The sequence below is a fragment of the Delphinus delphis genome, chromosome 12 (assembly GCF_949987515.2).
Source record: "Delphinus delphis chromosome 12, mDelDel1.2, whole genome shotgun sequence".
NCBI classification, from domain to species: domain Eukaryota; kingdom Metazoa; phylum Chordata; class Mammalia; order Artiodactyla; family Delphinidae; genus Delphinus; species Delphinus delphis.
The window spans coordinates 89,194,012-89,217,475 of record NC_082694.2 but is presented as its reverse complement, the minus strand read 5'-3'; the positions used below and the strand labels follow the sequence as shown (position 1 = coordinate 89,217,475).

The window sequence follows — 23,464 nt, the reverse complement described above, 5'->3', positions numbered from 1 at the left end:
GCCTGAGGACCCGACCCCTGCGGCCTTCCCCCGCATCTCGCCCCTCCTCCCCCGCTCCTGGCTGCAGGGCTGTGTCCGAGGCCGTGTTGGCCGGAGCCCTGTGCAGGCACAAGAGGGACAGGAGGGCCGTCCGAGTGCTCGCCCGGGACCTGTGCCCACCTGTGCACCGCTCAGTTGGGGGCGGGTCGATGACTTCACGCAGACGAGGTGACTTCTTCTAATTTATCCGAAGGTGCCTTTCTGACTCATCGTTCTCCACCTGCTAAAAGCATGTTTTATACAAATCCTATAAAAACTACTCAGGAAGAAATATTAAAAATTCCATTATCTTGTGCTAAATTAATCAAATCCTAGTCAGATGCATGGGTATGTGATAAATACACAGGCGTGTTTCAGGAGGTTGTGAACAGGGGCAGGCGTGTTTTGTCAGGGTCCGTGCTCTCCCGTCCTCACACCCTCTTCGTCTCTGTTTCGTTTCAGACTAAAACCGGGACTGCCTTGTTGCACGATGAAGGGTCTGGACACGCCTATGACATTCGCCTGAAGCTAACGAAAGAGGTACTGACAATTCAAAAACAAGATGTCATCTGTGTTAGTGGCAGCAATCACAGTGCAAATGTAAGTGCTTCCGCGTCTGCAGGCCCCAGGGGTTTGTCTCAGAGTGTGTCTCGTAGATCAGCCCAGAGGCCTCCCCGGGCGAAAGCCCCCTAAGAGCGGTCCTGCGGGACGTGGCCTGACAAGGTCCTCAGCCGTATCTACATGTCCCCGTTATTGCAAAGCAAAGCATCTTTTCAAGTTTGTATTGTTGACACTCTCCCTGACTTTCTTAATTTCTTCATTAATGTATTTTCCTTGAGCAGCTTTGTATTAAAAATATCCCCAGACACCACAGCATGAGATTGGACATATTCTCATTGGAAACTAGAGAGACGTAACTCGACAGGTAATCTAATTCCTGAAAGAATAATAACTTGAGGGTTCCCATCTAGAACGACAGGCAATGAAAGATGCAGCAGGTGTTTTTCAGTGTCAGCCTGGTCCCTGCCTCTGTGGATACAAGAAGGGATTTTCACGTAAAGCTCGGTCCTTCTCAGCTTCAGTCAATTACAAGTGCAATTTTCTAAAGGGGAAGAAACTTATGTATCAGATGTGTTAGAATATTGAATAAAGATGGGGGAAAAATGCTTTGCAAGTTTCATCTCCAAGTTTAACTTGGGACTATTGCAAATGTTGTATATATGTGTACAATATATTATACCTGAAACTTCCTGTTTTCCTTCCAGGGACTTAAATGGCCGTGGATAAACAGGTGCATTTTGTGTCACATATCCGCATATACGATTATACAGAGAAATTATCAACATCAGTCATTACTCTTTCCTTTGAATAGACCTTCCCATTAGCTGTGAAAATGATGAGCAGGAAACCAGGTAGAGGAAAGGAGGTTCCCTCCGTGTATTTTTGGAAGATCCCTGAAGCTCTTCCGTCCCCAGGTCACGGCTGGCTCTTCTGGAGGCTCTGGACACCCTTATTTGTGTGGGTTTCTGGGTCCTCACGACCTTTATGTTGGAGATGACATAAACAGGTCCATCCGCAGTCCTGCAGTCAACGTGTCCTCATCAGGTTCCCTGACGTCAGGTGACCTTGCCTCTGTGTCCACACACACACGGCACTTTATGACCCTCAGCGCTCATGTCTCCACCTGGATGGCATTCTCTTCCTTCTGTCCTGGAGCCCAAGGCCACCCTCCACACCCCGTCGCCCGCCTGCTGCGCCCATTCTGGCCGCCGGCCTTGATCGAGGGCACCCCTTTGGGTCCAGGACGGTGGAGCCACACGAGGAGGGCAAGAGACAGGATGCCGTCCTTCCCAGGGCTCCCCCCTGGAACCTCAGGCCCGGATCCTGCATCCCGACCTCCAGAGCCCCCGGTGCGCCCTGCAGAACCCCACCCCGGCACCAGCTCTTGCTAAGACTCCCGCTGGCCCCCAGTCTGATCTCTCTAGAACAGATGAAGCAGTCTTGTGCTCACCTTCTCTGGCCCCGTCACTGACCCTCCCTTTGCTAATTTCCCTCCACGTGTTCTAAATACCACACGGGACGGGGGATGGTGGGGAGAGGGGGAAGCAGGGGCGTTTTGTAAACACTTAAGTGTCACCCTTCTTAATAGTGAATTTGCACCCTACAGAAAATCGCAGACAAGTTACAGTAAAAGCAGGTAATGCTTCTGTGCTGTGTTGTCCAGGAAAAATAAATTACACTTTTCAGAATTCAGCGTTGGATTCTCTGCCCAAGGTTATGTTCTTGATGAAAATTATCGGCTCCTTCATAAGAAAAGGGTGAGTGTTCAGACCTATACATTTATGTTTACAATTTCAGGTGATTTATTGGCGCCTAAAGCTCGGTATTAGAACTCCCTGCTCGAAGTTAGAGGTGGGGCACGTGGACCTGTTCCGGGTCTCTGCCGGCTCCATCCCTACTGGTCTCTGCTGATTCCTTAGGAAGCCCTCCTTTGTAGGAAAGGAGGGAGTATCTCCTTGAGTAAACATGCCTATCTGGGCTGGATAATTGGGAGGGAGATTCTGAGGACACTTTTGTACCTAGAAGAACATACTCAGCTACTGAGATCAGAATGTCTACTCTACCCCAGATACAGAATCACATTGGGTTCAATCCCATTACTCAGGAACAGTTGAAACCCTGTGTTCTTCAGATGATTATAAAAATAAAGCCAACGTGGACATGGGAGTTCATCGTGTGTTTGGAGAATGAGAAAGACGACTCTTCACAAAGGCCACGGCTGTTGGTACAGAATCAGGACACCTCTAAGGGGGTCGGACCATAGCGATTCTCGTATATTCATATCGTTGACTGTTTCCGCGTTAACCTCCACCAGAGAACCTGGTGGAGAGCGGTTATTTTCCATCGAAAATATTCTGAGGAGCAGGAAAGGAAGATGTAATAACGATGATTCCTCAGCTGATCAGCAGAAATGAGTGTGAATTTTACATCTCGCCAAACCTTGAGTCCCTGGGATCCCAGGAGATGAAAAATGTACCATCAGATTCAGCTCAACACACGTTTACAGAAGGTAAAGTCAAGCAGTACCTGGCTTGTCACTGGGACCCCGAGGCCCAGCTAGTGCCTTAGAACAGGCGCTTCACTGTCGTGTGGGCGGCTCACACCGGTGCTTTGATTTTCAAGATCAGTTTTCTTAATAGAAAATAATAATAATAACACTGATGGTCGATTCTTACATTTCAAGCTCTGTTCTCAGTGGGGGGTATATGCTTGCTTCAAAATCAACACACTTTGTGATCCAACGTGTACTCAGAATGGGAGCCTGGAGGGAATTTGGTTCTCTCAAAACCCAAGACCGTTTACACTGAACTTTACACCTTGGGTTGTACTTACACTCTTTTTTTTTTTTTTTTAATTATTTAATTATTTATTTTTGCTGTGTTGGGTCTTCGTTTCTGTGCGAGGGCTTTTTCTAGTTGCGGCAAGTGGGGGCCACCCTTCATCGCAGTGCGCAGGCCTCTCACTGTCGCGGCCTCTCTTGTTGCGGAGCACAGGCTCCAGACGCGCAGGCTCAGTAGTTGTGGCTCGCGGGCCTAGTTGCTCCGCAGCATGTGGGATCTTCCCAGACCAGGGCTGGAACCCGTGTCCCCTGCATTGACAGGCAGATTCTCAACCACTGCACCACCAGGGAAGCCCCTGCGCTTATATTCTTGATTGTTTGAGAAGTCAGGATTAAGGAGGAGACTTGTATTTTGTTTTCTTGAAACTGCTGAAAAAATAAGCATTATATCAGTTAAGAATGGATGTTACTCTTATCGGGAAAGAGGGAGAGGAAACTCAATTTATTCTTTAATAAAAACCAATAGATTCTCAAATCTGCTGATTCATTATCAGACTTCAGAATCGGTGACTTCATATTTCGTTTATATTCCTGTCCGTTCAGATCACCGTGGCGCTTGGAATGCTTAGAATCTCCGGGTTTTCTAATTATCTCCTAAAGAGAGTGTGTGCTTTGCACTATGGAAGAGCTGGCTTGTTCTCGCATTTCCGAGTTTCTGTCTAGATTGCTTTATTTTTGACATATTTTATTTTTCTAAACTGTAAGTTTACGTTTGTGTTGAGTATAGTGAGGGAGTTACATATAAAGAAAAAAATTTAGAAGATCTCTGTGTTGTATTTGGCCCTTTAAGTCATGGCACGTTTATGGTTGTGGAGAATTCCATACCCTCATTTTACTGTTTGGGAAATTAAGATTCAGGAAGAGGAAGTTGTTGGTCTGAGTTCACAAAGTTAATTACAGAATTAGGCAGCATCTTAGCTACTCCTCTGCTAACGTATAGTCCAGGGATGCTGCCTGGTAAATTCTCAGGGTAGCACAGAGCAGTGCAGACAGCCCAGGGAAGCACAAGCATCGCTGAACCCTGACAATGCTGGGCGGCCGTTCACACAGCGTGAGCTGGACTGGGTTTGCCGCCCCACGGGAGCTGGGTACAGCCGTCAGAGTGGACATCCGGAGGCAGCCTGGGCTAGAGCCAGAGGAGGGGACAGACCGGACTCTCCTAAGCCCCACCTGGAGGAAGAAAGCCCCAGGTCACAGGTTTAGAGTGTGAACTTGGAAACCAAGTCCTTCCCACAGAAGGGGCAGTGAGAGTTTTTGCCTGGCGGGGATTGGCTTCAGAAGGAAGAGGGCCCAAACCAGACAATTGTCCCCTGAGGACCCCTCCCCGACCTCCGCTCACTTGGGTCTGGTGCTGGAGTCTACACGTCCCATGTGGCACGAAGAGCCTCCAGCTGAAAACGAAGTTCGAGGTGGTGTCAGGTGTGCGGGTCCCCAGGTCCACGCGGAAGGAAGATGCAGGTGGCTTCTGGGGGAACACACTCACAGGTCTGAGACGACTCCCAGCTCCGGGTTCACGGGGACCTGCGGAGATGAAGCCACAGGGAGGAAAACCACCGTGAACCAGAGACGCAGAGATGGGCCTGTGGAGACTTGGGGTTCTGAGAGAGTCAGGTGCGTTGCATGCAAGGTGCACGTTCATTACATCTGAAGACTAAACGGGAGGTTCTAACAGTCGGACAAAGGAAGGAGGTTGTAAAAAGGGAGCCAGCCAATGCGAGACCAGCCACAGATGGTCAGTGAAATCGGAATTTCAACGTATCAGTTAAATAAGAAACGAAGAAACGAGGCGTCCGAGCTGTGAAGTAGATCTGAAGAAGTCTCTGGAAGGAAACGTCAAGAGCTGGAACACAGATGAGTGGCGTGGAGGCCCCGCGGGCAGCGAGGGAGCTGGCGGGTGGACGCGTGGAGACGCAGGGAGAAGATGGGGGGAGGGGAGCCGGGACCAGACGCCCACGAGTCCCTAGTGGTGAAGGACCTGGATCTGGGGTCTGGGACCCCAACAGATTCCGAGAGGCGGAGGCCTGCTCTCCTTTTCTGTACCTGCTCCTCTGGTTTGTGATCAGGGGCCTCGCACAGAGCTGGAGGTGTCTGCTCTGGTCTCTTTCTGGAAGCGTGTGTGTCCTGTCGGTGTTCGGTCTTCTTCACGGGTCTGTCTGGCTAATATCACGAACCTGCGAACTGATTGTAGAAATCAGAATCGGGCCTGGAAACTTTTTGCTCTGCATTCCAGGCACCGCGTACGCTGGCCCTGACCTGACCTCACGGCCTTCCACTCGCTTGTCCCCTGTGGACACACGTTGAGTCGTGGCCCCTGTGCTGTGGACACGTGGGCGTTTGCAGACGTCTGTGAGCTGGCCCTGCCGCTCTCTGGGGCTGTGTGCACCCTCCCACCCAGGAGCTGGCTTGCTCCCTCCTTGGTTTCCCACTTGCGTCTTTGCACCTGTGTGGGCGAGTGGCGTTTGAGCAGAAGTAGATGCACTTCCGATCACGTTCGTGAGGATCGCTGAGCGCAGGTGATGCACTGATTGGCGGCCACGTGGTCCTGAGCCCGCGAGAGGCGTCTGCAGATTGTCCAGTACATCCCGAGGGTCCACGGAGCCTGTTAAAAGCAGTTTCAAAAGTTAGGTTTATGGCTTACGTAACAGATCCTGTGAAGAGTATCAGCAAATTGCTATTTTAGTGTATTTAGTGTATTGATTCAAGAACTAAACTTGGATTAAACTTTCTGAGGCAGATGAATTTGCTATCACGACACTGCCGAAGTAAGGGCCGTTTCTGACGACTTCTGTACATGGTGCACAATACACACAATTCGATAATTGCTTTTCGTTGTACAATAAATGCCTTATTCCTACTTTCAGCCACTTAAACGGATACCCTTTCTGTAGTCCCCTTTTGCTTCCTATTCTTTGGGTCCATAAATCAGGAGTAGGTACCACCTCTATCTGTTTTAGTATTTAATTTAAAAATATTTTGAATTCTTTAATTTGAATTGAATTAATTGAATTAAATTTCTTTCTTTGAATTTAATCTTTATTACAGTATTGTATTTTCTTACACTAGTAATTATTGATTTCCCATCAGGCGTTTTGTCATTCAGCCAAAGTACCAGTGACCTAGTAACAAAACACTCTTCTGAACTCATTGGATACATTTCCTCAGCTTTGTATATTTCCCTGTTCTTGATATCTGTTTACTGACAAACATTCATTAGTTTCTTAACTTCTTCCATTTTTCCAGGACCTCAGCTGAAAATCCATTTCCTTTTAGTTTCTGAAAATTGGTTTCTATGTGTATATCCACACTGTAAACTGGCTCTGGGTCTCTAAGTGCTGCCTCCTGGGTCTTAGTGAGTTCCTGGTCCAGAAGGTTCCTGCGTTATCCTGCCGGGGAGGAGCGAGCCCCAGTTACGTCTGTGAGATGCAGGTCACTGGACCCCTGGGCCATTGCTCCAGCCAGTTCACCGATGCGGGGCAGGTACTCCTCCTTGCAGAGTGAAACACCACATCAGAAGGATTGGCGATCATTCCTATAAACTAGGGTACCAAAGACAAAACCACCTTCTGAGCTTTCCTTTTTCAATGATTAACCCACTAGTTGAAGGATTCTATACGATCTTTGGGGTGGGCCTGTATGAAAAAATTACTATGAACTATTCACTCATTATTAGTACTCTTTTGTCCCAGAGGAAATCTCTCTATATATATATATTCTTGTGACTGACTGACTTACTTTTAGTTGGAGGCAATCCTGCTCATGGAAATCACTGACTAGCCCTCTGCACGTGCTGGCATTAGCGATTCGTTCCTGTTTGACATCTGTGTGTCGTGGAAAGGCCGCCTTTCTGCTCGGGAGGGTCATTTCCAGAAGAATCCTCTCCGTAGCTGAGGGCTGGGTGGTGAGAGAGGGTGCCCGTGTGGACACAGATCCAAGACACAGAAGGGGCCCTGCAGAGTGCAGGTCCGTCCTGAGACGCGACCCGTGAGCCCTCCCGGGGGAGGGGGTGGGAGCCGCGGAGTTGAACCAGCGCTGCCGAAGTCGCGCCCCCAGGAGGAGGGTGGGCAATCTCTCCCGAGAGGCTTCCGGACAAGCACCGAAGTGCAGGTGTCAGCCAGTAGCCAGGAATTCCCTCCTGCCGCCAGGACAGTGGCTGACTCCTGGCTTGTGGGATTCTCCCGGGCCCTGGCCCTCAGTGCTGTGCATTTGCTCATTAAAACGCCGAGGATTCGCCACGTAGTCCATTTCACCACAGTAGGGTGGTTCTGGCTTTAAAAATGTGAAAACCTTGAATTAGGGAATAGATGGGGCGAATTCGTTATAAAGGTTTATACCGCGACTTAGTTGAAGGGTAAAATAATAATTTATACATGTTTGTCTGCGTTTGTGTGCGCACAAGCCACTGTGTAAGGAAATTAAATGCAAAAATATGTCATTCAATGAAACTTTGAATAACTAAAATCATAATAGCAATGTATTTTGCGTAATCTACTAAACATTTTTATTATTGTTTCCTTTAATTATGTAATTTTTCAACATAGAAAAAGTTGAAAAGTAATACGCAGAACCCCATGTAATTGTCATCCGTATTTACCATATACCAACATATTTGCTTTAAATCTCTCCACTTTTTTAAAGAAATGAAATGTGCAGATACCGCTGAAGCCCCGCTATACTGATACTCGTATACACTGTTCCATTTAAATTTTCATTCTTACTTTACGTGGACTTTCCACAGCCAAATGGTGCTTCTCAATTTATGTGAGTGGAATGACATTGTTCCTGCACTTGCAAATACTGTGCTATTTAAACTCACTCGTGAGACTATGGCGACGTGTACCTGTGGATGGTCACTTCATCGCTGTGGTGACCGCAGACTCCCCTGTGAATAACCCAGAGGTGACTGATGCCTTTCCTGCACATTCTTGTTTGGATTCAAGCCCCCAAGAAGAGTCTGTGTTTTAAATTCAGCCAATATTTTGATCTCAGGTAACCTTACTTCCCAATAACGCATACATTCTTTCAAAACCCATTTTTGACCCCAGTGCGGTGAACTCTCTTTGTTGAGGTTTTGAGGGATGAACAGGAAGATGATCGTGCAACGTCTGCTCAGCTGCCGCTCAGCTTCGTGCGAATAGTAACCATCCGAGCTCAGAGGAGCTGGCCAATCAGATGCCAGGGCTCAGATACCAGTCAGGGCAACGAGCGGACAGAGAAGGCTGAGCCTTTATCTCTTGCTGTGACCGCGCAGGCAGAGCTGGGGCGGGGGGGGGGGGCGCCCCCCATGGCTTCCGATGCCGGGTGGCTCTGGGAGGGTCCCTGCCCACCGGAGCCCTGAGCACAAAGCTCCTGTGTTTCATGGGTCCCGGGGGTGTTTGGGGTGGGAGGGTCCTGGGTGCTGGCCCAGCCCGGGTGGAGCATCTCCAGGGCTCCCTCCGCCGCAGCAAGGCCTGGCCGAGGCCTCAGACGAAGGGCCCCCGCGGACGTGCGGGGCAGGGCGTGCAGAGTCGCGGTCGTGTAGGAGCCCGGCGTCAGGGCGCCGTCGGTGCGCGGGTCCGGGGTGTGGAGGGCCGCTCCCCCGTCAATGCCATGGTCAGGCCCGAAAGATCACACGTAGCGTCTGGCAACTCCTCCCGAGGCCGGACTACTGTAGGGGTTTCGGTATTTTTAAGTTCTAGGGATTGTGGTACATTTTTGGAAACTCCGAGTCTGGTATACTGATTTTTAAGTCCCCTTAAGGCGGATTTGAGTCCGTTACCGAATTGAACAAATAGGCACGAGAGTTTTCAAATAACTATTATTGTTTTGAAATACTTACCACAATCCATGGAGGAATAATTTACTTATTTCAAGTGGCAAGTCCAGACTCTTCACAGATTGAGGGAATTTCGCTTGAGTGGACGGTTTAAAAAGAGGGGAGAGAGGCCACGGCCCTGTCCTGAAAGACACCTTCCAGGTGTTTGCTCCCTGGAGAATCCCAGCCCTGTGGACGGAGGCCCCTGGGGTCTGACACCCCTCCTCCGAAACCCTCCTCAACATCAAAGTCCAGTAACACTTTATTTTCTGGAAAAATAATAATTTTTAAAAAAGTATTTGTGTGTGTGTGCGAGAAATAAAATACTTCAGAAAATTCTTTCCCTAAGGTGCTAATTTTAAAAGTTGCTCTTTCAGGCCCTTCAATTATGTCATGGAAACTCAGGCTCATGCCTCTGTCACTGTTTTCCCACCTGCTCTCTCCTTTCCTCCTTGAGCAGCAGGTGTGGCTCAGGTGGTCCCGATGGGGTGCAGGTGGGAGCCCCCGGGGAGGGGCGCAGAGGCCGCACTTGGAGTCCTCCACTGATGGGAGGTTCTTGAGTGAAGAAAGCCCAGGCTGGGGAGAGGGTATCGGGCCTGCTGGCACAGTCCCGCAAAGGCAACTTTTATTTTAACTGCTGCCTGAAACCCATCTTTCTGGAGACCGCAACAGTCAGAGCTGAACATCTGTTAACAGCTGTAACAAATTTGAAGTTAGTGTTAAGTCCGCACTTTAAATGCCTGAGTAAAAACGTGTGGCCAGATCGTACATGTGCTGCAGCAGTACCTGAAGATCAGTATTTTAGAGCAAGACAGAGTAGGAAGTCCAACTTTCAGTATCCCCAAGTCGCTTCTCTTATAACAGGTAAGAATTGTCTCAAAATGTAACATGGGCGTAGCGGAGTCTTGCTACGGTGATGGCTCCAGGATGCAGACGTGAATGACCGTCAAACATGGCTGGGGATTCAGTGATGAAGTGCAGAAGACTATTTGCTGAAGGACCTTCTTATGTTTGTGAAGAAAGAAGTGCGGGACTGAGCTGAAGAGAATCGGTTGGATGGTTTTCTTAGGTTCCACAGTTCATCCTCCAGAGGTCTCATCGGTCAGTCTGCTTGTGCTCTGGACCCTCGGACTGGCGGAAGAGCCCGGATTACAGGGAAGACGCGTCTGAAGGGAGCGGAGGCCCCTCCCACACTGTGTCCTCTTATAACTGAGCCTCTCGTTGGGTCATATCTGGTTCCCGATCTTCTGGGCAGTTGATCCTGCAGAGTGTGTACTGAGTAAACTAACTGAAGAATGAGTGTTTGGTTTAATTAGAAGATGCCTTTGGTAACATTAGTTCTGTCTGGATCGCTGACAGAACCACGACGGAGCGTTCTATGCAGGACCTTAAGTCAAAAGGATCAGCCCTGGCTTGGCTGTGAGGTCGTGAGTGTCAGGACGCAGAAGGAAGAGTGGCTTTGTCTGGGCTGTGGTGTAAAAGGTTTCAGTTAAAAGCTGCAGAACTTTTGTTTCCTATTTGGTTTTCACCATCCACTAATTTTTACAAATTGTGTTTTGAAAAATAAGGTGCTTGTATGTGATACTGTTCAACTCTTTTAGAACCTTAATATCGATAGTTATGTAATCTTCATTGAAGAGAGCACGGATTAGCTGAGCCTCTTCTCCCAACTTTAAAATACTAGATTCTGTGATGCTTGAATGAGGGGGTTTTAAAAGATACGGAAGAACAACTTTTCATAGAAGAGACTCAACATCCCGGTGTTTTTATGAAACTCGATGGTTTGCAACATTCCTTCCCATAATTCCCTTGCTCGGCCTCTGTCTTGGCAATTCAGGCCGCCCTGACAACATACCGCAGACGAGGGGGTAGACGGGGGTGGGGGTGGGGGTGGAGCTTGAACAACAGGCGTTTCTTTTTCTCACCGTCTGGAGGCCAGAAGCCCACGGTCAAGGGGCAGGCCAGGCTCTGGCCAGGTTTCTGGATGCCCTCTGCCAGACGTCTGTCCTCTTGCCGTGTCCTCTGTGTGCAGAGAGGGCTCGGGGGGCGCTTGCTCCTCCTGTAGGACCAGCCCCTCCGTGGCCTCATTTAACCTTAGGCTAAGCCTCTGAAAGGCCCGATCTCCAGACACAGTCAGCAGGTGGGTAGGGCTTCCGCATAGGGATCTGGGGGACACGGTTCGGTTCACAGCAGCTTCCTGTGTAGGAAACTCAGAAGCGTGCAGAAACTCAGCTTTGCCGAGCTTTAGATGCCGGGACCGCGTGTGCTCAGAAAGGGCATCTCAGCAGGTTGCATAGAGCAAATATGTGAATAAGCAGTGTTCTGGCTTGGCCGGAATAAGCAGCAGTAGGCTCTTCGAGTTCTCTTAAACACACACTAAAGAGCTTTGTGGCCTAATTTCCTTTCCTCACCAGTTAGGCGCATTAGAACAGATTGTTGGGGTGCATTGACACACTTTGCCACAGTTGTGGCCATTTCCTGACATTTCCTTTACATTGTCTGCCCAAGGTCGATACATGAATAAAATGATGGATTGGAAAGGGCATTTTTTTGGTGAGGTCAGTTGAGGCAGAAACCAACTTACTCCTTCTCAAAATATATTTTCACCAATATTTGCCCTCAGTGAGGTTCAAATGCTTATATTAATGGCTAAAATGAAAACCATTATCGAATGTTTTGAGAAATACCGTAGAGATTCCTGGTTGGTGATCCAACTTTCTCATCTTCTGATGCTCAGGAAGTTTCCCTCGCAAGCATCAGTGTGACTACGTCACACGTGGGAACTGCCTTGTGCCCACTTTGGGCACAGCTGGACCCAGAGTTCCCCCCTCCGCCCACCGTGTCGGCTGTGCTTTGCCTCTGTGTAGGTGACAGGAGTATTCCTGGAACGTGGTCTCGATGTCACGTGGTGTCCCTGTCACACGAGTGTCACCTGCTGGTCTCCAGTGTCTCATTGGGAGTCCAGCCCAGGACCAGGGAAAAGGCAAAACGATTCTTCTGATGCCAAAGTCCCGAATTATAGCTCTCTTTCCATGTATGATTACATAAGTATTTCATCAGTTCAAAATGTTACATGTGCGAAAGAGCTCAGCATTATAAAATGTGTTCCCCGTATACACTTTAAAATAGTTTTATTTGCTCTAGTTTTTGGTTTCTTTACTTTAAGCTTATAATGTATCCACTCCTGAGAATTAAATTACAAGTGGATTTTAAATACTAAAATAATAAATAAAAATAATATGATAAATATAAATAAAACAATACAAATAAAAACTTGTAATAGATTACAAGTGGCTCTACAGTTTCCGCGTCTCTCCTCACTGGTGGTGAGCAGGCCCCAGGCTCGGGCAGGACCCCCAGGCTTGGGCAGGACCCCCGGCTCTTCCCGGACCCCTGACTCGCTCTCTGCTGTTGCTTTGCAAACACACAGGCTTTAGAGTCATTGAGTCTAAAAGCGCTTACGTTTTCCCTTAATAATCACAGCAACGCGTGTCCCTGTTTTATTCCGATAGTACCTTTTGGAGGCAAACACACTTCCTGCACCCCTTCATCTAACCCCAGGCCGCCCTACTCATGCCCTCTCAGCTTCACAACTATCAAATAGTCAGTTGAGACCAAAATAAAATACGTTACGTGATTGAGCATGTAAGAGATGGAGACCCTGACCAGCCCGTCAGCCCACAGGGGCAGCGTGGATCTTGGCTTCTCATCAGCAGCGACACCTTTAAACAAGGTCAGGACGTGAGATAATCGATCGTTCATGAGTTAACATTGATTACTAACAAGTGGACTAAAAGCGATTGCACTGTACAGAGAAGTGTGGTGCAAAGGGAGCCCGTTTTGGGATTAGTGGAAAGACAGATTTTAGAAACAGAGCAGAGTGTGTGCTCTGCAGCCTCCCCGTCTGTCACCTGGGGAACCAGGGCCGGTATTTCCCTCAGGGGCCTCACTTCCTCAGACAAAATGGGGGTAAGATGACCCCAGCTTTGCAGGAATCTTGTGTAAAGAATGCACCTAATGGTGTCTGTTCTTATCAGTATCTTTGTTTCCGTGTAATACTGCAGATGGAGATTTGAAGTGGTACCATCACTGTAGTAATTAAGCAACGTCCCTTTGGAAGTATAAACAGCCACTAAAGTTTTAATTAAGAAGTTATATATACATTTTGCATTCACTTTCTGATTGTGCATTTTAACCTAAACTGGGTTTTTTTTCTAAATTTCTTAAAGCACAGAACTGTTACGCTTCGCAGACAGCCCGTGGGCGGCTTGGGCCTGAGCATAAAGGTATGAGCGCACTGGATGTTCCTCGACGCACTTTTCCATGAAGGTCCCCGCGCTGATCTTAACTGCGCTCCTGCTTCCTGTCTTGCAGGGCGGTGTGGAGCACGGAGTCCCGGTCGTCATATCGAAGATATTCAAAGACCACGCAGGTGAAAGCCGCTGAGTGATTGTGAGCATGGCAGCAGTCTGGAAGGCAGTGCACTGTCTTAAATGAGGAGATAGCAGCTGTGTGTGTGTTGCTTGGTTATCTGCCTGCCGTCTTAGTTTGTAGCTGTCCGCTCTCCCATCCCTGCTGCCACGCGGCCCTTTTTCGTTTCCCCTGATCCCGTGAGCCCTTAAGAGAGATACTGACTCGCAGCGTGGTGTCAAGTCATCCCCAGGAGACACGGACACGGCAGTGGTTTGAGCTCTGGTTTCTCAGGAAAGACGAAGCACTGGGGGGATGCAGTGTGCACAGAGTCGGTGGTGATGAGGTTTCTCGTGTAAAATGGCATCGCAGCCGTGAGTGAGAGGCCTCTGCGGTGCTGACGGTAGCTCGTTAATCGCTGACACAGTGAATCGATGGCTTTGGGAGCAGATCAGTGTGTGTAGAAGTGAGAGTGGGGACGGGATTCCTTCTTGTAATGGGCAAGTGGAATGTTGTACAAACCAAGTAACAGTTGTACAGTCAAGCACTGCAGTTGTGCAGTCGAAAAGCTTGCAGGAGCTCAGAGGTCCCTGCGTTTGGAGTGAGGGTCCACAGGGAGAACGAATCAATTCGTCACTGAACTCGGAGTGTTTAGTCGTTTCTGCGAGACCGTAACCACCTGGCTGGCTGATTAATACTTGAAGGAAGGATTTGCTCAAATCTGCTTCTGCTCCTATAATCCTTGTGAGCATTCTCAGTTCTTTTTTATAAGTAAAGTTTTAAATTTGTGGATATGAATATAAGTTTCAGAAAAGAAAGGGAATAAGATTAAAATCAGAAAAGGATTTCACACTCAGTTCAGGAAGCGCATCCACCTTCTCTGCAGAGGTGTGAACAGGCCGAGGAGGCCGCGCAAAAAGGATTTCACGCTCAGTTCAGGAAGCGCCTCTACCTTCTCTGCAGAGGAGTGAACAGGCCAAGGAGGCTGTGCGAAAAGGATTTCACACTCAGTTCAGGAAGCGCATCCACCTTCTCTGCAGAGGTGTGAACAGGCCGAGGAGGCCGCGCGAAAAGGATTTCACGCTCAGTTCAGGAAGCGCATCTACCTTCTCTGCAGAGGTGTGAACAGGCCGTGGAGGCCGCGCGAAAAGGATTTCACGCTCAGTTCAGGAAGCGCATCCACCTTCTCTGCAGAGGAGTGAACAGGCCGAGGAGGCCGCGCACGGTGACAGGTGACAGGCTGCACCTTCTCCGTGGGCTGGGGAGCACACTGGGCTCCCGGACCCCTCAGCAGAGTCCAGTCGTGCGGATACGACTCTCTCTTCTGAAACGGAGACTCTGCAGCGTCTGGGACGCATCTTGAGCAGCTCAGACCCAGCGAGTCCCCAGAGCAGGTCCCCATCGCCCCCTGCGTCTCCTGGCCCCTTGTCTCCATCACCACGTCCTGCCTGGGGCCAGGCTGGCCAGCAGGCCCTCCCCCTCCCTCTGGGGTCCTCTCCATCTGCTGTGGCCAGAGATAAGGTGTTTCCCACCGATGTCTTCCTTTCTTCACTGTGGGCTTCTTCTACACCCGAAACTCTTGCATTAATGCTTAGTGAACTGTGAGCTTTCAGGGACCCGGGCTTGGTGTAACTTAGTTCGTATGTTCAGGGTCTGGCTCAGGATGTGTACCTTACAGGCAGGGAGCGCCTTGGCCGAGCTGCCGCGCACATCGGTGTCAGGAGGGACCGTAGCGTGCGGGAGCCTGGGCTCCGGGAAGCTGGGCCATGCACAGGAGGCGGGCGCACACGGCACTGGTAACCTGATAACCATCCCACTGCAACCAGCAACCCACCGAGTCAGGGTTTCTCCTGGGAGGCAGAGCGCTCAGGGGAGGTGACAGAACTGGGGTCCCCACTGCTCCTGTGGGGGCAGCACCCTGCTTCGATCTCCCCCCACCGAGGAGGGCAGGTGCCTAGTCGTCCCAGGAGAACAGTCCAGAGGGGGAGAGTTTCCCTCCAGCGCTCACTGTGGGGACCAGCGAGGTCGGCGGCCTGCCGTCCACCTGGCACTGCGTCTAGGAATCGGGTAGCCACGGACCGTTAGAGCAGAGCAGAGTGTAACCCGTTTATTCAGTCATTCATCCACAGACGGACCTGGCCGCCTTCAGCAGCCACCGTGCGGAGATTGAACTCTGGCCTGGGCAATCAGGGCGAGCGCTGCCCGCTTCCTCCCACCCGTGTCCCGTGGGAGAAAACAGGCGGTAAATGAACAGGCCATAGTACGCATTCAGACAATGCCAGCTGCTGTGAGGAAAATTAATCAGTGTTGGGGTGTGCACAGTGATGGATAGAGCATCGCTGTTTTTATAGGGCGGTCGGTGGGAATCTTTCTGTGGGTGACATTTAAGCAAATATTTGAATCACCCAGAGTAAGGGGTGAGCAGGCCCTGCCGCGGCATCCTGGCCCCGGGGGGGAGGAAGGGTGACAGCTTGGTGCAGGGAGGGGCGTGCTCGCTCAGAAACAGGAAAGCCAGCGGGGCAGGGGCGGCTGAGGCAGGAGGCGAGGGGGGGGCATGAGATTCGGGGAGGTGGGGGCTGCAGCAGGTCCTCGGGCCTCGTGGTCCTGGGGCAGGACTTGGATTTTCTTAAGGAGGTAGAGGGGTCGTTTGAGGACTTCCCAAAGCAGGATCATAAGGTAGGTCTTACGTTAAAAAATCAGTCGGGCTGCTGCTAGGAGAATATGTTCCAGCGTCCGGGGCGAGTTAGGGCACCAGCAGAGAACTGGCCTTGGAGTCTGGAAGGAAAAGTCCAGTGAGGTCCTTTGCCCAGTTGTGGCTTCACGCCCCTCATTGCAGGGTCACATTTGGGTCAGGTCATGGGGTCCTTCTCGCTGAGGGCAGGGAAGCTCCCCATCTTGGCTGGGGAGCCAGACGTCGTTCCTGGGTCCTCGGGCATCACAGAGGCTCTCAGATGGCCTTGTGACCGTCCACCCGGAGACTCTGCTGGAGAAGAAGGTGATGGTCTCGTCTTATCCCTGTGAGAGCTTGGCCCCTGGCTGGGCTCTGACCAAAGGCTCTGCCCGTCCAGGCCCTGCTGGTGGTCCGGGGTCCTGCTGTTTCTGGAGGATGCCAAGGGGCACAGGACTTGTTGCTGGCAGTCCTGGGTTCTGTGTGAGGTCCGGCTCAGCTGCTGGGCCTGTCAGTTCTCGGGTGCACACCTGCAGTCCTGCTCCTGCGAGGTGCTGAGTGCACCTGCCCAGGCCCAGCTGCTCCAGGGACAGACGTCCTTGCCCACCAGGGTGTCCTGCCCAGGTACCCATCAGGGCCAGTCACCAGGAATGCTGTTAAAACCCTAGAACCACCAGGGGCCATAGGATTTAATGCCAGTCTAGAAAGATCACTGCCTAGGTTTTGTGTGAGTGTGGTGCCCATACTGAGAACGCAGACTTAATGGCCTCTGTCCACATTCTTTGAACTTAATTCTTCTGTGTGGCTCTTCCGTCCCCTTGCCCAGAAGTCTCCCCTGACCCTCTGCTGCTTACATGTTAAGTGCTCAGGCTGGACATCTGAGCCCTTCTCCGTGTCACTGGTGATTCTGCAAATCCAGACGTGAGCCCTGCCCCCGTGTGAGGCCTGGCACCCCGGTGCCCCTCCTATCCCCCGCCTTCACGCCCACAGAGAGCTCTGCTTCCCGCACACCCGACCTCGCCCGCGAGGCTGCACACGTGCTCTGTGATGAATACACGACGGGCACACACACACATGCACACGTACACGTGCACACACATAGGTGTGAGGTATCTTGAGTTAGACACACATCTTCTTAATAACATTTTATGTTTCTGGAAAGCAAAAGCAGTGTTGGGCCGTTCTCCAGTCCTCCTTTTAATCGGTGGTCACAGCGGCTTGCTGTGAGTAATTACCACTTTGTACTTTATAAAAATAAGCAAGAATGAGGAGTTTTTCCACAATTGAATGAAATTTAAATATATTATTTCTAATACTGCAAAAACTTAGAAACCCAAAACAAACTGTATATAGCAAATAAACAATGAAGAGAAACATGGATGACAAAGAGGCTTGGAGTTAGAAATTGTCATCTTAGCAGCAATATCTTACATTAGAATAATGCTTGTGTGACATGGAAAGGACTTCCGTTTTCTTTTTTTTTTTAACTTTTATTTTATATTGGAGTCTAGTTGATTAACAATGTTGTGTTAGTTTCAGGTGTACAGCAAAGTGATTCAGTTATACATATACATGCATCTGTTCTTTTTCAAATTCTTTGCGTTTTCGTCGGGTCTTCATGACTGGACAAGGCAGATGTGGCTGGCTGTTCACACTCGTAGGTCAGGGAACAGAGAAACGGTGGTTCGCCCAGTCTCACTCTGCCAGGGAAGGGAGGCTTAGTTATAAACCAGATTTTTCTGTCTCTGAATCCAGTTCTTCCTCCATACCGTGTCATCACATTATGTACTAGTAAAATCCGTTCGCAGCCGAGGTTTAATTCAGTTATCATCCTAATGTCTCAGTAACGATTTGGACGGGCAGGCCTGCACCCTGTGACGGGTTTGGTGCTTGTATCCAGGAGACAGATGGGACAGTTAGAATATATCCAGAAAATTGAACTAACATGTAGGGAGGGGGGAAGTTTGTCCCATTAGGACAGTAAAAAGAATTAGGATCCTTTAGCCTTTTTTATGTGGAACAGTCATCATTACCTGCAGCTGGATGGTGGGGTCATAGAGGACGTTTCTGTGACAGCTGAGTGTGGATGGAAATGGGGCGGCTGTGTCCCTTGTGAAGACGCTGCACATTTGCACAGAATGACCGTTACTATCATCCAAACACAGGTATCACCCCAGGGCGAGAGGACCAAGCCCATGCCGAGGAGCTGCACGGTCACCCCGACCGTCACAGGGCCGGCGGGGGAACCTGAGTGCAGGGGACCTCCGCCTTTTGAAGCCACGGCCTCGAGATCCGTCGAAACGGGACTCCTCTCACTTACTGAGCCAACTTCAGGGGGAGGTCGGAGCTTCCTGGGGTGTGAGGTCCCCTGAGATGCCCACTTTTTATTTTTCTCTAGAATATTCACCTGTATTTGGTGTCTTACAGCCGTGAAATGCCGCCGTTATACAAGATTTGTGATTAACTTCTTTTCACATCTGTGACATTTCATTAATTTCATTTTGCTGAATTCAGTGGAAACCTTTATCTTCCCCTTGATCTTTGCATCCCTCTGGTTCCCTCCCCTCCGTCTACACGTCAGCCCCTCATCTGTGTTAATTCTGAGGCCACGTGGCACCCCTCCCCACTGCATAGTCCAAATATGTGGTCCAGGCTTAGGGAAGCAGAGGTTGCAGGGCCCGGGCGACCTTTTCAGAGAATGCGATTGTCTCACTGCCTGTCCCACTGGTGTCGGGGGTTCAGACAGCGGGCCTTTGCCTCTGTCCGTGTTAACTGTGCAGCCCCTGACCCCAGCAGCAGGGCCTGCTGTTGCCCCGTCTCATTTTTGTGCTGCAAAGGACACAGCTTTGGAAACGTTAAGATCTGACACAAATATTCGGGCCAGTGTGTCTCGCCAGTAGTTGCTAACTTCTTTCTAGACTCTTAATATTGAACAGAGTCCTATTTTAGGATCCGACTGAATTTGTGTAGATGTAGAAAGTCCTCTCACCTCAGGAAGAGATTGTGGGCCCGATTTGGAATCTTTAGGTCAGGCTTTCCTGACCCTGCTTCCTAGAACAAACCAGAATCTGCTCCTTTTGCCTCAGGAGCTGGATATAGGGCGAAAGGAGACCCTTCCCACACCCTGGATCCAGGCGGAAGTGCAGCTCCTAGAGTGAAGAATATTTCCGCATTCCTTCTCCTTCGTTGTTAGTGAATCAATGAAAATATGCTCTTCAAGCTTCCAAATAATAGAACTTGGAGCAGACGATAAAAATTGACTTTGTAGCTGAATGAGGAATGTTGGAACCTGGACAAGACATACTAGATATATCAGGATCTTGGAAGGACGCATGTTAAATGCTGCAGGTTTAATTGAAATTCCACGTGGGAAGAGCCGTCACCTTCGGTAGCTGATTGCTGAGAGCGAAATGCAGCAGAGAATCTGGCTGCCGGGCTGCCAGCGTGTTCTTACTGTTGAAGGATCACTTGATGTTAAGATCAGAGGGAGGCAGGTTGGCAGCGAAGAATCCAGTTGCTATGGCTACGGAAGGTGTGTGAGAGGCTCTCTGTACAAGTCCTTTCTGTCCTGGACCCACTTTGTCGTTGCTCCTTGAATCCTCCTAATACCGTCCACTGTGTCAGCTTCCACAGTTGAGGGCCATCCTGGAAGATGGAAGTGCTTTTTAATTTTAATTTACAAGTTACTTTGAAATGGCTGAAATATCTTGAGTTACTTAAAGAATTTAACTCCCCCCATTATCAATAACACATAACCTCCCAGGGCCCCTTGGAAGATGGGAAGAGAAACCGTGTTAGCACTTCACGGACCAACCTTTAATCCTCACTGGCAGTGAGGTAATAGGATAATCTCCCTGTGCAGGGGGGCAACGGAAGGTTGGAGAGGGACTGAACCAGGGCAGAATGTGGAAGTGAATCCTGCGCCCCTGAGTCTGGTTCTGAGGCAGAGTAAGCGGCTGGCCCCTCGGAGGTCTCCCCAGGGTGGGGTCAGCCCCGTCCCTCTTCCCATTGACTGCTCCGTGGTGACGATGTCCACACGTGGCCGGTTCTGGGGCGTAAAGGACTCAGTGCTTGTAAAGGATGATGAGGAGGGTTTTAGTCATTATTAATCCAGATGTTCAGTGCACGTAAGACTTTTTAAGAAGTGTTCTCATTTTCTAATACTACCCAGAAGTTTATGTGAATGAATATTTAACAAGCGTCTGAATTTTACAAAGACTAATTAATTTGCAAAAAGAACAGTTTCTGTTATAACACACTTGTATTGCAAACAATGATTAAATTTACACAGTCTCACATAACACTATAGTAATAGCGATTAATTTGACTTGAAAAGGCAAGTATAACAGAAATAGAAAATACCTCATTGTAGCTAGTTTGCACGTTTGAATATTTATGTGGTTCAAATACATTACGCTATATCTCCATTTTACGTCCTGATGTAATGGCAAGATTACCACAGAAATAAACTAGAGCCATTTTTCAGCTGCAATCTCCAAACCTAGCTTAATCTCACCAAAGAGTTTATTTAGGAACATTAATTAAATTTTTTAATTAAAATCAAATTTCCATGGTTTTATTTTATCATCCATTTTACCACTTTTTAATTTGTTTCTTTAGGGCTAAAAGTGTCCTACAAAGAGAAAAACATTTCAAAGATTTAACTGGGAAGTCTTTTTAATTAGCTTTGCTTTAATGACACAGAGAGACAGACGTGAGACACAGAGAGACAGAGAGACAGAGACAAGAGACAGGCAGGGAGAGACAGAGATAGAGACAGAGATAGAGGCAGTGAGAGACAGAGACATAGAGAGGCAGAGACAGAGGCAGAGAGAGACAGACGTAGAGAGAGACAGAGACAGGCAGAGAGACAGAAAGATAGGCAGGGAGAGACAGAGAGACAGAGATAGATGCAGTGAGAGACAGAGGCACAGAGACGTAGAGAGGCAGAGACAGAGGCAGAGACAGAAAGAGTGACAGGCAGAGAGACAGAGAAGACAGAGACAGAGGCAGAGAGAGACAGAGGCAGAAAGGACAGAGAGACAGGCAGAGACAGAGACAGAGGTAGAGAGAGACAGAGGCAGAGAGAGGCAGAGTCCGAGAGACAGACAGAGACAGAGATAGAGGCGGAGATGGGGGAGATTCTGAAAGGGCCCCCTGTGGAGCTAGAGGGAGTGTAGATCTCACCTAGTGGGTGACAGAGCTTTTCTGGGTAAAGGCTCAATGTAAATGAGAGCTTTATTACCTAAAACCATACCATTAAATTCATTAATATAAAGACTGTACTTTATTTTCAATAAAATTTAATACTAGTTAATGACTAGAACTAATATTAACAATTGACATTAAATATTTACCTGGAATTTAAAGAATTCCAGTGTTAATAACTTATTATTTCCAATATTTAACCAAAGACTTATAAATTAAAACAAATCTAGAGGAAGGCAAAAAAACCTGTGAAAATGTGTTTTCTGCAGGTCTCAGCCTGTCTCTAACCCGTGCTGTGGCGGGACCAGCCCTTGTGGCTCTTACTATGGTCGTACGATGCCTCCAGCAGTAGCCATGAGGGGACTGAAAAAATAAAGGTTCGTTGCTGACAGGACCTGGAAATCACACAGCACCCCTGGGTCACACGGCAAGATGGAGGCTGCCAGCAGAGAGCGCGAGGCCCGGGGTCCTGCTTTCACTGGGGTCGAGGCCGGGGTCTGGGGTTTCCCGGGATCACTCTTTATTGGTGAATTTAAACATAAAGGTGGGAATTTAAGCACAGGAAGAGGAAAAACAAGGGGCCAAATGGTCAGTTACTGAAATCAACCAAGGTCTCTAAAGCACAGGGGCCTCATTGCGGCGCAGGGGCCGGGGCCCTGGCTCTGTCTGGTGTGTGGCTGGCAGACTCGTTGAGCGGAGCAGAGCTGAAGTCGGGCACGGGCGTAACAAAAGAGAAAAAACAGCTGTCAGGCTTTACACTGCAAAATGCTTTACGTTTGGTGTGAATTCGTTCAGTCTTATTATTGAAAGGAGTTATCTCTCTGCCTCTATGAAAATAGAAAAGTGAAGTGGAATAATGCTGTAGAGATTATACTCAAACTTTACAGTACAAAGGTTTTCTTTCCTTTTTCCTTTAATATTCTGGGCACATTTTCTTTAATTAAAGCAGTCTATGTAAATGTGTTCCCGAGAAAGGGGAAAATGCTGAGTGGCTTCTGGGATTCCTATTTTATTGTCTGTGTCGACTTAATGAAAAATGGGGACCAGACTTTCCACACATGTAATGAAATCCTTCATTAGGAGGAAGTGACATTTGTGCTTCTCATTGAACAAGGCTGTGCGTTTACAAAGTAACTCTCTTAATGTGCTTAAAAGTAGCTGAATGTTTAGCTTCACCAGCCGGGCGAGGGGGGCGCTGGGGCTGTGCTGTTGGCGTTTCCCCACACTGTGTACACACGTGCATGTGCACACACACAGACACACGCGTGCTCACATTCTCACCCGTCATGCGTGCGAGCGTGTGCACACATATGCACATGTTCACCCAGAGACTCCTGCGTGCAGACATCCACACACACGCACACGTGCGCACACTCACACCTGCACGCACACAATGCCAGTTGCTGCAAACTCTGACCCTAAACCACTGCCAGGAGGAGCACGATGTCTCTGAATCTCTCTTAACACTGTTGCCCCTTTTGCGACCCTGCAGCCCACCAGACAGGGATGTTATTCGTAGGGGACGCCCTCCTCCAGGTCAGTATTTTAAACTTCAGTCCTTGGCTCTGTTGCATGTTAGTTCATGTTAGTTTTGAATTGAGACTCATCAATTATTATCCTCAAAATTCTTAATTTGTCATCTTTTCAGGTTAATGGCATTAATGTAGAAAATGCAACCCACGAAGAAGTGGTAAGTGTATGATATGTTATGTTTTTTGTTCTTTTTATTAGATAGCCTTTTATTATTTTTTTCTCTGAAAGTCCATTTCACGGAGTGTACTCATAGACACAGAGCTTCAGAAAAGCTTAGACAGTTTAGCAAGTCGTGTTTCAGAGGGGCCTCTGTGCCACGTCCCTTCACAGTCCACACGTCATGGGTCCTCTCCGATGCTATAAAAGGTAGATTGGTGGCTGCTATTTTAAAGATGGGAGGGTTGAAATTCAGGGCGTGGGACCCCGCCCGGGTGAC

At 49.0% G+C, this 23,464-nt stretch overlaps 1 protein-coding gene across 1 annotated transcript in view; it reads left to right on the top strand.

Annotated features, from left to right (window-relative positions):
* Positions 1 to 23,464, top strand: part of SNTG2 (syntrophin gamma 2) — a 197,772-nt gene that overhangs the window by 69,567 nt on the left and 104,741 nt on the right. Inside the window, exons 2-6 of the mRNA XM_060027648.1 lie at positions 481 to 618; positions 13,439 to 13,495; positions 13,584 to 13,641; positions 22,988 to 23,031; positions 23,144 to 23,185. Coding sequence (XP_059883631.1) covers positions 481 to 618; positions 13,439 to 13,495; positions 13,584 to 13,641; positions 22,988 to 23,031; positions 23,144 to 23,185 — 339 coding nt within the window. The remainder of the gene's footprint in view (positions 1 to 480; positions 619 to 13,438; positions 13,496 to 13,583; positions 13,642 to 22,987; positions 23,032 to 23,143; positions 23,186 to 23,464) is intronic.